Source organism: Dasypus novemcinctus, chromosome 12, assembly GCF_030445035.2.
Source record: "Dasypus novemcinctus isolate mDasNov1 chromosome 12, mDasNov1.1.hap2, whole genome shotgun sequence".
Lineage (NCBI taxonomy): Eukaryota > Metazoa > Chordata > Mammalia > Cingulata > Dasypodidae > Dasypus > Dasypus novemcinctus.
Window position 1 is genome coordinate 104,065,557 of NC_080684.1, and position 14,819 is coordinate 104,080,375.

General features: G+C 60.8%; 1 protein-coding gene across 5 annotated transcripts in view; it reads left to right on the forward strand.

Annotated features, from left to right (window-relative positions):
• The window catches only part of MPPED1 (metallophosphoesterase domain containing 1), a 112,048-nt gene that overhangs the window by 15,073 nt on the left and 82,156 nt on the right, over window positions 1-14,819 (forward strand). For all 5 annotated transcript variants that reach the window (XR_011650190.1, XM_058309249.1, XM_058309245.1 and 2 more), the window contains one exon: window positions 5,848-6,029. Coding sequence is in view for 4 of the 5 variants with exons in the window: in XM_058309249.1 (XP_058165232.1) it covers window positions 5,848-6,029 (182 nt within the window). In the remaining variant the exon portion in view is untranslated. The remainder of the gene's footprint in view (window positions 1-5,847; window positions 6,030-14,819) is intronic.

Consider the following 14,819-nt stretch of genomic DNA (forward strand, 5'->3'; position numbering starts at 1 on the left):
GAGCCCCACTGGGCCTGGGCGAGGCCCTTGGGACGTGGCGGGAGCAAAGCCACATCCCTGCCCTCCGCAGTGACCGGTCTAGAGGATGACTGGCGGTCAGCAAACAGGTAGCCCAAGCGAGCCCAGCACGGGCTGCTGTTGGACCCACGTGCTGTGGGGAAAAGCTGAGGGGCCGCCCCGTGGTCCCCAAGCTGGAGAGGCAGAGCGAGGCCCCCCGGCTGGGCCACTCCCGTCCTGGACTGCTCTGGGCTGCCCCCTCCTGAGGTGGGGTGCCCAACTTCTGTTGGCACTTGGGGCTCCCGGGCAGCAGGGGGTTTGGGCAGGGCCCTGGGTGGAGTCTGGCATTTGCCAAGACCGGATTCCGGACTCCTTGTCTAGTGCTCCTTCCTCCCTGCCCAGAGCAGCTGGGCTTGGGAAAGCTGGCTGCTGGGAGCCAGGGCCGGCAAGGGACTGGGGGCCACTCCCCCCTTTTGTTTATGCTCCGAGGGAGGGGAAGCGGGTGCGTTGCTGTGGCCCCTCCGCCGCTCCGTCAGGGAGACGCGGGGAGGGTGGCTGCCACTTCCTGACGCGCCATTCGTCGGCGCCCTGGGCTTCATCTCGGGGTGAGGGAGCGAGGGGCCCTTAGTTAATGCACAATTTATCTTTGATAAGGACGGTGACTGTCCACACGTGGCCCCGGGTCGAGCCGTGGGATTTGTGCAGCTGCCCCGGAGGCCCTGCCGGTGACGAGGCCGCTGTCACCCGGGGAATGAATCTTCAGAAGGGGCCCAAAGACCCTCGCCCCTCAGGAGAGCCCCCAGGCCCCAGCCCTCTGCCCTGGCGTGCAGGTGGACGGGGGGCCTGGCGGTCAGCGAGGAGGCAGGAGCAAGCGCTGAGGAGGGCAGGGAGGTCCTGGGACCTGCGTATCGTCAGCCCCGGGGGTCACCGGGCAGCTCTGACCTGCGTCACCCCAGGAGGCAGGGACAGGGCTCCCCGCGTGCCCTGTCCCCTCTTCCTCGCTCCAGGCCAGCACGGCCATTCCCGTCCCACTGACGAAAGGGGCCGAGGCTTGGGAAGGCCCACGTGCCGAGGGGTCTTGGGGATACAGGAGGTGAGCCTGGGGAGGAGATGGTTTTGAGGTGGGCAGAGGTCCAGGGCTGGAGGAGAGGACCCCAACCTGGAAATCATCTGCATCTCAAGACACATCCTGTGTCCCTCGTCCACTGAGCTCCGGATGCAGTAGCCTGCCTCTGGGTTCTGGAATATTCCATCTGTCCTCCTGTCTCGGGTCTTCACGCATGCTGTTCCCTTTGCCCGAAGGATGCTCTTCCCACTCTCTGCCCTCTTTAGAGCTCAGCTCAGGTGCCACTTCCTCCAGGAAGCCCTCCCTGACTGCTCCCCAGGCCAGGCTCAGGGCCTCCGCCCTTGACGGGCCGTGTGTCTGTCTGTGGTTATATGGTCGTTTGTGGTATGATTTCCCGGGTGTCTCCGTCCTCCACCAGCATGAGGGCTGAGGCAGGGGCCCAGCACAGAGAATGGAAATAAGGAAAGAAGAGGGAGAAAGGGTACGGGAGGTGGCCAGGCCCAGCAAAGTGCTGAGGCCTTCTCCTTCCCGGGGGATGGTGGGGTGACGTCTGGGCATGGAGGGTGAGCCCTGCTGTGACCTAAGTGGAGCTGGTCATTCTGGGAGCAGGAACCAGCGAAAGGGCGGGAAGGGAAGGCAGGCTCGGGGGACCAGTGGGGCCTAGCAGCTGGGCGGGGGGTCTGTCCCTCTTTGCTGCCTGGGGGTCCTAGGTTCGTGGGAAGAGCACTGGGCAGGGAGTCAGGACAGTGTTGTGTGATACTGAGCAAGCCAGTCCCTGCCCCTCCCTGGGCCTCAGTTTCCCTGTTTGCAAAATGCAAGGATTGGACTAGAGGCCCTGGTGTTGGAAACTCGCTGCAGGAGTGAGTTCCCCGTCACTGCCTGGACCGCCAGAGCTCCCGCGTCCCCAGGAACGGGGATGATGGGGGATAATGGCCCCTGCTTCCAGGGAGCTGATGGTTTATGGGATGGGAGAGAGGGCCCCGAGGATGGGGCCAGGAAGTGGAAAGTGGGCTGCAGGGGGCGTGCGCTGCAGGACGTGCAGCGATGACGTTTTCAGAGTTCTCACGACAGCCCAGAGAGCGAGCGGGTTGTCCGTGTCGCATAGCGGGGCCCAGGAGCCTGGGGCCCCCGATGACGCAGCGAGGACAGGGCGGAGCTGCAGCGTGCTCTAGTCTGCACCGTCCCTGCCCCCACCCGTGGGCGGATCCAGTGTTAGGCGAGGAAAGAGCAGACCCTGGGGTGGGAGCAGGTGGTGGGGTTCAGGCATCAGAGACCTGCGGCCTGGCGCTGGGCGCCGGGGGGACCTGCCGGCGGAGGCTCCAGGGAGGTCGGGTTTTGCTCCAAGAACAAGGAACATCGTTTGGGTAGCTTCTCTCGACGGGCAGAACCTCGTAAGCAAACATGCCTTTTAATTTCCTTTTAGTTTCTTATCCCAAGAAGGTGTTGCGATTAGATGCCTAAATTCCTGCAGCAAAGACCCAGATTCAAATTCTTTAACTAACTAGTGGAAACCCTGGGTCCAGGACTAACTTGTCTCGGCTTCGTGACCCCACGGGGTGTTGTGACTCAGATTTTTGCCAATGTAAATATCAGAAACCCAACTTAAACTGTCTTAAGGATACAAGGAATTTACCGGCTCATGTAATTAGCCCGAAGTTCAGGTTTGGATTCAGCTTCAGGCACAGCTCGATCTAGAGGCCGAGCAACACCATCAGCCCTCTCATCGTGCACGCTCTTATCCATATCTCGACTTGGCGAGCTTCCTGTGGGTGGCCTTCACGAGTGGCTTGTCCACAGGGGCCTGCTTGCACTCAGGAAGCATTTGTTCGCTGATGGAATGAATGAAATGAGGGAGGGCTGGAGATGGTCCATTCTGGTGTGTGCTCTGGAACCAAAAGCCAGCTTCCAATTTCAGCTCCAGCAGCATCCGCAGCTGAGATCACAGGCCAGTCAGCCTTTCTGAGCCTCACTTTCCTCACCTGTGAAAATGGGGCACCACTGCAGCACCCCCCCACGCCATTGTTGTGAGGTGAAGGGCGCAGACGCCTGTGAAGTGCTTAGCACATGGCGCGCTCTCCCTCCGTGGAAAAACCCACCCCATCGTGGCTGTTATTTCAAGGTTGAGCATTTGTTACCATCCAAAGAGCTGGAGGACCGCGCAGGGAGAGAAATGTCTTGATTTTTTTCCTCTCGTGATGTTCGGGTTTGCATCTTCACTGTGCTCGGAAGCCTCGGGGTGTAGGGAAGTAAGAGTGGCGTTAATTAAAGAGCTCGGGCTCCGCGCAGGCCTGGCCCTGGGAGGGCGCTGCTGGCCGGGGCGGCTCGGGAGGGGGTAGGGGGGCCGGGGCCGCGGGCGGCTTTCCCTGCCCTGTCTCTTTGCCTTGGTTTCTCTCGCAACCTCAGCTCTTTGGCCACCTGGACGATTTCCTCTTGGGTCTTGGGTCAGATGAGATGGGGGAAGGGGGGAAGAGGAAGAGAGAGAGCGCAGGAGGGAGGGGGGAGGCAGGGGGGAAGAAGATTGGGAGGGAGGGAAAAAGGCAGAGGGAGGGAAGAAAGAGGGAGGGAGGAGAGAAGAGAGGAGAGGAGAAGGGGAGGGAGGGGAGCGGGCAGAGGGCGGGCCCTGGCTCCCTCATGTTTCTGGGCCAGCCCAGTAGCCACTGACTCCCTTGGTCCCATTGGCTGTGCTGGGGGTGGCAGGGTGTGCAGCCTCGAGGCCAGCTACTTGCATGGCTGTCAAATGGGGGGGGGGGAGAGGACTGTGTTGGGGGACCCAGAGATAGAGGAGGGGCAGGAAATACTGGAGGGAGATTGGAGCTTCCAGACCGGCTCCAGTATGGCCTCCTCCGGGAAGCTTCCTGGGCCCCTGGCCAGGTTATGTCCTTCTCTGGCACCTGGTCCGTCAGAGCCGGTGCCTGCGCTGCCACTGTCTGGCCAAGTTTTCCTCCGCCATCAGTGCCAGTCTCCCGGCAGGCAGGCCTGGGGCATCCCCACGAGGCTCAGTACCTGCTCTGTTGAGTGAACGAATGAATGAATGAAGAGGGAGAAGGCAGAACCCCTGGCGCCTCGCTGGTGGGTCCTCCTTGGGTTCTCTTGGGCACTCTTGTCCCCAGTCCCGCCCAGCCACGACCTGCTGGGATTCCCATGTGGCTGAACCAGCCCCAGGACGGGCCAGGGAGCTGCTGCCGGCCCACGGCCGCGGGGAGAGGCCGCGGCGGCAGACCGAGCGTGGCTGCCGCTCCCTGCACATTAGCATGCGGGTCCCACGTCTGTCTCTCGTAAGGTGTTAATTAAATTTCTTCGAAGTATATTGTCTGGAAAAAAAAAAGGATAATTAGAAAGATGTCTTTAAAAGTATTTATGTAACTGATATGGTACGGCTTTTGGTTTGCCGCATAATTAGCTGGAAGCGCAGCTCCTGGAACCGCGCATTCGCGTGGAGCGGGCTGCATGCTGAAATGGCAGGGCCTTCTTTTTAAGAGTTTTGAGCTGGGCAAGAGTGGGCGACAGGGGAGGGCGGGTGTTGGGGAGGAGCCCGGGCCCACCTGCTTGTCCCCCTCTGTCAGCCTGGAGGGCTGCCCCCGGCTGGGAAACAAGCTCTTCCGGTGGAGCAGCTCGTTTTCATTTTCTGTCCTTGTGTGGCAGGTGGATTCGCTGTGACAGGGCACCGCAGCCCGGAGGCCCTGAAGCTGCAGGAGCCCGGGGGCCAGGGAGCCAGACTCGAGGTGCGGGCAGGGCCGGGCGCTCCCCGAAACCTGTAGGGGGGCGTCCTGCCTGGCCCCTGCCTTGCTCGCGGGGGCTGCCGGTGGGCCTCGGAGGTCCTGGGGGGTCCTCGGCGTTTCGTCTCTGCCTTTCTCGTCACGGCCTGCTTCCCTCCCCATCCCTCCTCCTCCAAGGCCGCTGGTCGCGCTGGGCCATGGGCTTGTCCTCCCGCAGTGTGACATCATCTTAATGGAACGAATTCCACCTGTTTCCAGGGGTGGGGTAAGGGCACAGACATATCATTTTTGGGGGAACACAGTTCAAGCCCCGACAACGAGGTACCTCCGTTTGACAGACGAGGAAACCAAGGCCGGCGCTGTGCTTCGGGGCACCCATTTGTGGTGAGGGGCAGGGCTGGGATTTGAACCCGGCGCCGCTGGTCCCAGGACGGCTTCCTCAGGCGACTCGGGGAGGCGCTCGTTTGAGCGCGAAGCCCGCCTGCCTTGCGGTGTGGGAAGATTGCCGCCCAGCCTCAGCGTCGTGCCTACACGCGCTCACCCGCAGTCCTGCGTCCCGCGTCGCTCCCCTGCGACCTGCGCGTGCTCGGCGGTGCTGGGGCGACGGCGCTCTCCACGGGGCGGTGGGGCCGGCCGGGCGCTCTCTAACGGGTGAAAGCCGGTCCTTGGGGGGTGACCGCCTTGACGTAGAAAGCCCAGATGCGCTCCCAGCCCGTGGCCAGGGACACGGCCAGCGGGGAGGGGCAGGAGTTCTGGGGAGAGGGGCGACGGGAGGATCTAGAAGGTTGGGGACCGCTGCTTCTGGCGAGCAGAGGCGAGTCCTGCGGTCCGAGCTGTGTGCGGGCACAATGCCAGGTGCTGTGCCAAGTCTCTCTCCCTCATTATCTCATTTAATCCTCTCGACAGCCCTCTGAGGTCCCCGGGTTACAGAGAGGGAAACTGAGGCACAGGGAAAAAATGTTCCCTGGGTGGGCCCGGCCCGGAGGCGGGGTGGCTCGGTCCCTGTGGGGGGTGGGTCGCGCTGCGTTGCTGGCCGCCGGCCACCCCCGGCGTCTCCTCTCCCCGCAGGGTGGACCCGGTGCCGCACGACGCGCCCAAGCCGCCGGGCTACACGCGCTTTGTCTGCGTCTCTGACACCCACTCGAGGACCGACCCCATCCAGATGCCGTATGGGGACGTGCTGATCCACGCCGGCGACTTCACCGAGCTGGGGCTCCCGAGCGAGGTGAAGAAGTTCAACGAGTGGCTCGGTAGGTCCCACCCTGCCGCGGGGGCCCCGGGCGGGACGGGGCGGGGGGGGGGGGTGGCAGGACCTGGGGACCCTGGCCTCGGGCTGCCCTCCTTCCACCCAGCTGCCCTTGCTTGGCCCAGGCCCCCTCCTTGGCGGCTCTTCCTGGGAACCCCCCACCTGGCCACACCCTGGCGCGTGCCCCCCCCCTCGGGCCTTTCCCACCCAGCGCCTGTCCCTGCGGAAACCTTCGATTCGTTCCGGGGACGTTTCTGCAGGCAGCCCCCCCAGGCCTTCCCCCAGGCCGGCTTCCATCCTCGTGCGTGTCCAGCCCCAGGGCGTGGCGCGGGAGGGGGCTCAGGAAGTGAACGTGGGGTGCCTGGGCGGCCGCGTGTGCCAGCCCAGCCGCCCGCCTCCCGCGGCAGGTGCAGCTGTGCGTGCCCGCTCTGGAGCCTCGTCCCCCGGGATGGACGGTGGGCGGTAATTTACACCCACGCCCCCGGGGGTTTGTCGTTGGCTTTTTTGCTTGTTGCCAAACGAAGATAGAAGCAGCCTGGGGTGCACCTGGGAAAAGCGGCTTGCCTTGGAATCCAGAGAAACCTGCCAGCGGGGTGCCTGAGCCACCGCGGGGGACAGATGCACGGTCCCCCCGGGCGGCCGGGCCTCCAGGCTGCTGTCGCCGAGGTGTGGGCGGGGGTGGGCCCCGGAGGCTGCCAGACGGTCCCTCCCGCCTCGGGGGGCGCCCGCTGCGCAGTTGGCTGGTGGCTGAGCGCGGAGGGCCAGCCGCCTGACGGGCCCCGCTCTGCCAGTTGAGACAAATATTTACAAGCCGGGCCTTCCCCTCCGCTTGGCAGGCTTGGCGCTCTGAATATTGATTTTCCAAACGGGATTCTAATCGAGCCTCCTGATTGCCTGAGACGTGGGGAAGCCTGGGGCGGGAGAGGGCTCCTGCAGGGAGGTCGAGGCAGGCGAGAGGCTGGGAGCCGCTGCGGGCGTCGCACCTCCCCCTGTGCAGCCCCTGCTTCTGAGGCTGGTGGGCGGGGGGCCCAGAAAGGGGTGAGGCAGGGGGGACCGTGTTCCGAAGGTGGGAACCCAGCCAGGTGCGAGCATCTCTCTCAGTCGCCGCCCAGCAGAAGTTAAGAGCCCATGTCGTGGGGGCCGCGGCCGAGTGAGGACCCGCTCTTGTAGTTGGTTTTTATTTGCCTGAATGGAAAAGATGTTGTCATGAATGTCATGAATGGAAAAGGTGAAGTTACAGAGGCGTCTTCCGTTCACAAGGGCTCTTTCACCTCTGCCTCTCCCCGCCGCCGCCTTCAAGTGTTTACAGGTGTCAGCTCTTGAGCCTCAAGTGGGGACGGGCCTCAGACTGCAGGGAAAGGACCCCGTCCTCGAAGAAGCGGCGGCTTCTCCGTGTTTTGCCCGGGAATGAGCGTGCAAACGGAGCCGGCGTCCACTGGCAGCTGGCTTCTGGGGAAGCTGCCACTGCCCCAAGCGAGGCCCACCGCTGCGCACGGCAGTTTGGGGCCCCCAGGGAGCCGGCCCCGCTGGGTGGTCGAGGCCGAGGGGTGGGCAGTGAACGTATTTGGCCCAGCTGGACGGGCGCGTTGTTATGCATAGTCCGTGCTTCTCGAGCCTTTAGAATGGGCTGGGCACCGCTCTGTGCCCTTCGTGTCCATCGTTAAGTCACTTAAAACTCCTGAGGATGAAATGAGACTGGAGTTCTTGTTCTGCCCACTTTACAGAGCAGAAGACCGAGGCCCAGAGAAGGGCAGTGACTTGTCTAAGGTCACACAGCCCCCCGAGTCTCCTGTGTTTTGCCCCACTTGACCTTAGGGGGAAACCTCTATGATTGCGTTCAAGGGAGTAAGTGCTATAACGATATTATGTGGCCTCTCTGAGCCCCTGTGGCCACACTGCCCCGGTCCTGGTTGGGGCTTCGGTGGGATGGGGAAAGCAGCCAAGCTTTATAAACTGTGAAGTGCTGTGTCAGGGTTCCTACTACTCCTTGAACTGGAATTTCCAGATCAGGGCTCACCCTGGGGTGGGGACAGGGGTCACGGGCATGCACCGAGGGTGACCTGAGGCTTGGGAGGGGTGGGGTGGGCGGGGAAAGGAGGGAGACCAGCACGAGCATGGAGGCGCATGGGGTTTCTGAGAAATGTGGACATATGAGCTCAGCTGAGCAGGAAAGCAACCGGAAGGGAAGAGCCGTCCATCCATTCTGCCCGGCTCCCCGAGAGCCCGCCGTGGGTCGGACACGTCCCGGGTCCTGAGGGGGCGGGAGCTAATGATGGGGCCTCTGCTCACATTGCGTTGGGAGACAGTGGGTTGATAAATACGGGTTCCTGCGAGTAAGGGAGGCAGTGAGTGTGGCCCAGGGGAGGCAGTGGTGGCGAGCGGCGGTTTCCTGGGTGAGCAGGGAGGACCTCCTGGAGGAGGCGGGCCTGGGGGAGGCCTGAATGGTGAGCCTGAGGCAGCCTGGGCAGCCTGGGTTGGGGGAGCATTCCTGGCAGAGACCCTGAGGGGGGGCGAGGGAGAAGGAGGGAGCCACTGGGGCACCGAGAGCCAAGGGGGGTTCGGCAAGGGGAGTTTGGGGAGGAGGGCAGGCCCCGGTCAGCCAGGCCTTGAGGGCCAGGCCACGAGCTTGGGGTGGGCTCTCAGTGCAATGGGGCTTCTGGAAGGTTCGTGGGGCGGAGGGACCTTTAAAGAGGTTTTTAAAAAAATTTTTTAATTTTTATAGTTATTTCACTTTCTTTTTAAAGATTTATTTTTATTTATCTCTCTCCCCTCCCCCCCCAGTTGTCTGCTCTCTGTGTCCATTTGCTGTGTGTTCTTCTGTGTCTTCTTATATTCTTGTCAGTGGCATCGGGAATCTGTGTCTCTTTGTTGTGTCATCTTGCTGTGTCAGCTCTCTGTGTGTGCGGCACCACTCCTGGGCAGGCTGCAATTTTTTCACATGGGGCGGCTCTCCTTACAGGGCCCACTCCTTGTGCATAGGGCTCCCCTAAGTGGGGGACACCCCTGCGTGGCAGGGCACTCCTTGTGCGCATCAGCACTGCGCATGGGCCAGCTCCACACGGGTCAGGAGGCCCGGGGTTTGAACCCTGGACCTCCTGTGTAGTAGGTGGACGCCCTATCCGTGGGGCCAAATCTGCTTCCCTAAAGAGGTTTTCCAGGGCTGTTTTGGGCTGCAGAGTGAGAGTGGAAGCCCGGGCCAGCAGACCAAGGCTCCAGAATGTTTCAGGGCAGATGTCTGGGTGGTGGAGCCGAGGGGGATTTTTATTTTCTTCTTTATGGTTTTTTTCTCTGTCTTTTTGTTCTGATTTTCTATAGGGAGTATGTGTTGTTCTGGCAGCAGCAAATTAAAGGCAATAATCATAGTTTTTAAAGAAACGGTCTCTGCGGTATCTGCTGCAGTGTGTCCCTGGGATGGCGATGGGGGCAGGGCTGGCTCCGCAGGGCAGAGCCCCCGGCCCAGGCCCACCCACAGCACCCAGCCCTGCCCCTCCACCTCCCCATGTAGGAGCCCAGTGGAGGAGGTTGGCGGCTAGGATTTGAAATTCACAACCTGCTTCTTCCCTGTTCATTGATCTCCTGGAAACTATTTAAAATCAAATTCCAGGGGCCATCTCCAGACAGGCAGGAGATTTAAAAATTAACAAAGGCCTGCCACGTAAGACAAAATGAGGCACCTAACCGGGGGTGCGTGGCTAACCTCATACTAATCCTCATTTGCTTTCTGGGCACTGCTCTCACTTTGGGGGCGACTGCTCATTTGTGGGCCGCTCTCTGGGTCCACCTTCCCTGTCGGGGGCTGGGTTGGGGGAGATGGAGCCCCTCTGTCCAGGCCCCACTTTCCCTTTGGCCATTCATATCCCAAATATATTCACGAATGGAAACTCTAGCTTGGTTTGTTAATGTCCCAGTGAGCAGCTAAAAATTGCTAGGGACAGGCTCTCCTCTATAAAGAAAGAAAGGAAAAGGAAAGGCTGCAGAAAACGGCAAAGAGCGTGCTGGCTCCTCGGAGGCTAATGGTGTCTGAGCAATAAGCAGGCTGCATGGAGTCACCAACTGGCTGGGGCAACGAGCCGGGTGTATGCAGGGGGGTGAGACGGCAGGAGGGTTAAGAGCTCACGCCTGGAAGTCAAGCAGATCTGTCTTCAAATCCTGCTGCAGCCTCTTATTTGCTTTGTGACTGTAGCGAAGTTACTCAACCTCTCTGTGTCTCATCTGGGAAGCAGGCTCCCTAACCTACTCCAGGGGGCTGTGGGGAGGACTGAAGCACATCCCCGCATGGTGCTTAGCACAGGCGGGGCGCGGGGGAAACCCTGAGCAAGTGGCAGCTGTGACTGAGGACCTTGCCTTAGCCCCCTGCCCCCCAAAACGAAAGGACCGACAAATGGGCCCTGGCTCGTGCTGCCCCCTCAACTGAAAAGACTCATTCTTCTCCCCCCGAGTCCTCCTCACTGACACCCCGCGCCTCCTCCCTGTGTGGCCCTGCATTGCTCCCTTCAGGCCTCTCTGTGGCACCTGCCGCAGGGCAGGGATTATTTGTGTCCTCGCACCGCCCCCCACCCTGACCGTCAGCCCCCTGGGGACGGGGTCAGCCAGCTGACCCTGGGGGCCAGGACAGAAGCTGGTGGACGCGGGGTGGACGGTGGCATCTGATGCCAGCACGACTGGTTGCTGCTGGGTCGGGAGCAGTCCCGGGGGGCTTCGAGGAGGGCGGCTCCCAGAGCCCAGGCAGGACAGGGGACCTGCGACCCCTGCCCTCGCTGCCACTCCCCAGCCCCTGGCAGCCTTGCCTCTGGCCCTCAGGAGGGCCTCCCAGGACCCCCGGGGGTTGTCCCTGCCGCCCTCGCCCCCTGCCTCTGGACGCCTGCCGTGCTGGAGGGCTCCCCCAGCGTGCGCTCTGCCCCCCTTTCTCTGACTGCTCTTTCTCCCCCTCCTTTTAGTCCTCACTCCCCTCCTGCCCATTGTGTGTGGCCCCTCGCCAGAGGCTGGCTTGACCCCCAGGCCCCTCCATCCCCCTGCGGCCCAGGTGGCTCACTGGGACCCGGGGACTGCGTTGTTCGGGCCCCGTCTAGACGCCTCCTCCAGGGCGTCCACCAGTGCGTCCGGCTCGTCTTGTACCAAGCGCGGCTCCCGAACCTCCGGCCCACCCTGATTGGCTGCGCTGCCCTCCCGAGGGGCGCTCGAGACCCTCCCCTCCAGAGCTCCCTCGCCCCTCGCCTGCCCTGGGGCTGCTGTCAGACCCCGCAGGGTCCGCCCTCTCTTCTGCTCCCCCACTCCTCCCCACCACCCGCTGAGCTGCCGCAGGCACCCAGCGGTCCAGCCCTGCTGCGTGCGCCCCGTCGCCCCTCGAGGGCCGAGACCGCAGCCCGTCGGCGCGGGTCCCCAGCCCAGCTCGGCCTGGCCCTGCAGCGCCCAGTGGGTACTTGCTGGCGAGAGCCTGGAGGGTGGCACTGCCCTGGGCACGATCGGACCGGCAGGAGGATGAGGCCGGGGCGTGGCGTGCCCAGGAGTTATAATTAACTTCCTTACGGGTGCCCCAGTGTACAGTGACATAGTAGACAGTATGACAGGGGCCCAAGGATTCAGTTAACGAGAACTAGGTCTTTTGCAAGCAAACCCGTAATTAAAATCTGTGCGGGAGGACGAGAGAGAAAGGGAAATGGAGCTCATTTCCAGGCGGTGTCTTTGGCGCGCGCCTCGTTGGGGCCGCGGGGGCTCTGGCTGCAGCAATGGGCCTCGCGCGGCCGGTTTTGCCTCTTTGTCACTCAGGTCAAGGGTGCCAGGTGGAGGTTGTTGGGGGGGGGTTCAGACACGAGGGGGGGGGCCTTGCCCTCCCTGTGCAGGAGCGTGGAGCGGTTCATCGGCACAGAAATCATCTGTCGAAAAGAGTTGTTTTTCGGGGTTCAGCTGGAGGTGGACCGTTGGCTTGCTCTAGCTTCCCCTCTTCTGGGGGGAGGGCAGCCTCAGCTGCAGAGGGTGGGCAGACCATCCCCGCAGCTTATGCGAGGCTTGTTTTTGTCTTTTTCCTTTACTTAATTTCTGATTTTCATAGACTGTATTTTTTCAGAGCAGTGTTAGGTTTAGAGAAGAATTGAGCAGAAAGCGGAGTCCCCGTAGACCCCCGCCCCCCCACGGCGCCCCGTTACTAACGTCTTGCGTTGGTGTGGCTTGTTTGTTACAGCAGATGAACTGATAGCAGCCTGTTGTTATTAATGGAAGTCTGTGGCTTACGTTAGGCTCCACTTTTTGTTTTGTACAGTTCTGGGGGTTTTGACAAGTGCATCATGTCATGCATCCGTTATCATAGTGTCATACTGGAGAATTTCACTCAGAAAGCCTCGAGAGCCACCTAGTCCCTTTAATTTTTTTTTTTTAAAGATTTATTTATTTATTTTTATTTACCCCCCCCTCCCGTTGTCTGTTCTCTGTGTCTATTTGCTGCGTCTTGTTTCTTTGTCTGCTTCTGTTGTCATCAGCCGCACGGGAAGTGTGGGCAGCGCCATTCCTGGGCAGGCTGCACTTTCCTTCGCGCTGGGCGGCTCTCTTACGGGTGCACTCCTTGCGCGTGGGGCTCCCCTACGCGGGGGACACCCCTGCCTGGCAGGGCTCTCCTTGCACGCATCAGCACTGCGCGTGGGCCAGCTCCACACGGGTCAAGGAGGCCCGGGGTTTGAACCGTGGACCTCCCATGTGGTAGACGGACACCCTAACCACTGGGCCAAGTCCGTTTCCCACTTTAATTTTTTTGCTCCGTCCTTGGGCCCCGCTCCCACTCTGGCCGCCCCGTCTAAGAGGAGGTGGCCTTCTGTGCCCAGGCCACTGGGAGTCTGTATTCGTGTGCGTGGCTGATGCCACGTTGCCCCGGGCTCTTCCGTGCTTTCCTCGTTTTACTCTCTGTAAGATCGCGCCACGTGGCTGCTACTTGTGGTGACTGCGCGGTGGGCGTCCCAGGCTCCACGTAGCAGGACGAGGCCCCTCGCTGGTGTCCACAGGGCCCCTCCTTTGTCCTGGACCCCTGGCGTGGCCACATCATCGGACAGACGCTCTTGGCTCTCCCAGGCCGTGTGGTCCTTCCACCCTCCTCCCTCACGCAGGGGTGCTGGGGGGACTCGGGGGTTTCCTGGGAGTGGCCCGGTGGCCGTCGGGTCGACAGGTCTCGCGTTGCCCCGCGGTGGGGCTTGCAGGGGCCCGCGCTTGTGGAGGCAGGGCCCGCTTCTGGCTGTGCCTCTGGCCACCAGTGGCCTGGCTTCTTGCCCCGGGTATCCACAACAGTAAGAGGTGGCCATGTGGGCACTAAGACCCCATCCCGGGAGCTGACGCCCCTCCCGGCGGGCTGTGTGGTCCATGCTCTGGGGCCGGCTATGCACCCGCGTGGGCTCGCCAAGTGTCCGCCTCTCTCCGGCCTGTGCCTCCTGGAGGACGGTGAAGGGGTCTGAGCTCAACAAAGGTTTTGGGGAAGGGGATAGGGCGTTGGCAATTTGGTGAGGACCTCCTGGGCCTGCAGACAAACGGTCAGCCACACAGGAGAGGAATGGACAGGGCCGTTTGGGGTAGTTCGGACAATGAGCCAGAGTGGCGAGCGGGGCGCGGCGAGCCTGGCTGGGTGGGATGGTTCTTGACATGGGGAGCCCGGTTGGCCCCTCTGCGAGGGTCCTGAGCCGACGACACCCGAAGGATGAGTGGAAGCTTGAATCCTCTGGGGTGCCAGGGGCTGGAGGCCCCCCAGGGATCACGGGGTGGAGGCTGGGAGGGAGGCCAGGTCTGCCCAGGCCAGGTGAGGACGTGGGCTTTTTGTGTCCAGGGGCCTCTGGGGACTCAGGCAGGGGAGGCGTCAGCCAGGGGGCAGGGGGCCGAGGGGCTGAAGAGCCGTTGGGAGGTACAGGGTGCGGTTTGCAGGTGACACCAGCAGGATTTGCGCGTGGAAGGTGTGGGGCGCGGTGGATTACTGGCGAGGGAGATTACTGACCTGGCACCCGCAGAGCCCAGCTGCCAGGCACGAGGTGGGCGGCCCATAAATGTTTGAGTGAGTGGGAAAAGGGAAAGACAACTTGTGATCACTGCAGTCAAAAAACCCAACCAGCTTTTTTTTTTCTTTTTTTTTTAAAGACTTAGCAATAATCATCATTGAATGTGTGACATGGTCTTAAAATGGATTCTGGTTCACTTGCTCATTAGTCAGACAACAGGATCTGATTCAGACATTTTTCAGGAACATACTTGCGTAAAGACTCAAGATGACATTTTTTAAAAAAAGGTTTTCCCTTCTCCTGCTCCTCCTTTTTCTTCTTTTTAATTCCTGGGCTTACCTTGTTTCTGGCACTCTGGGAAGCCAGGTGGTGTGCAGCGCTTTGCGTTGCGTGTCAGCACAGTGTCCCAAGTGGTTGAAAAGTCATCCGAGACAGAAAGCAGATCGATGAGTAGTGCGGCAGAGATTTGGTGTTCACTTTTAAAAATGTTCTATATATTTTTTATTAAACATTTTTTAAAAAGATACTTAGATTACATAAATATAGGGTCATTTTCTATATTTTTGATCCCCCCAAAATTTCCTTGCAAAAGCCCAACTCTATTTTAGGGGCTTAGGGGAAAAAAGGAAATTCTAATCAAGTTGAACAATCTAGAATTCTAAGTTGTTGTCCAGTGATTTTGACCAGCCGGAATTACAGTATTTTCATGTTAATGTATAAACCCCAGGAAAGTTATCCTTAGTTGCTAATTATCTATTTACAACAGAATGGCTTTGCAAATGAAATGAGACCCTCTGGTGTGTGTGGAGATTTCAAACTGCCGCTTTGTG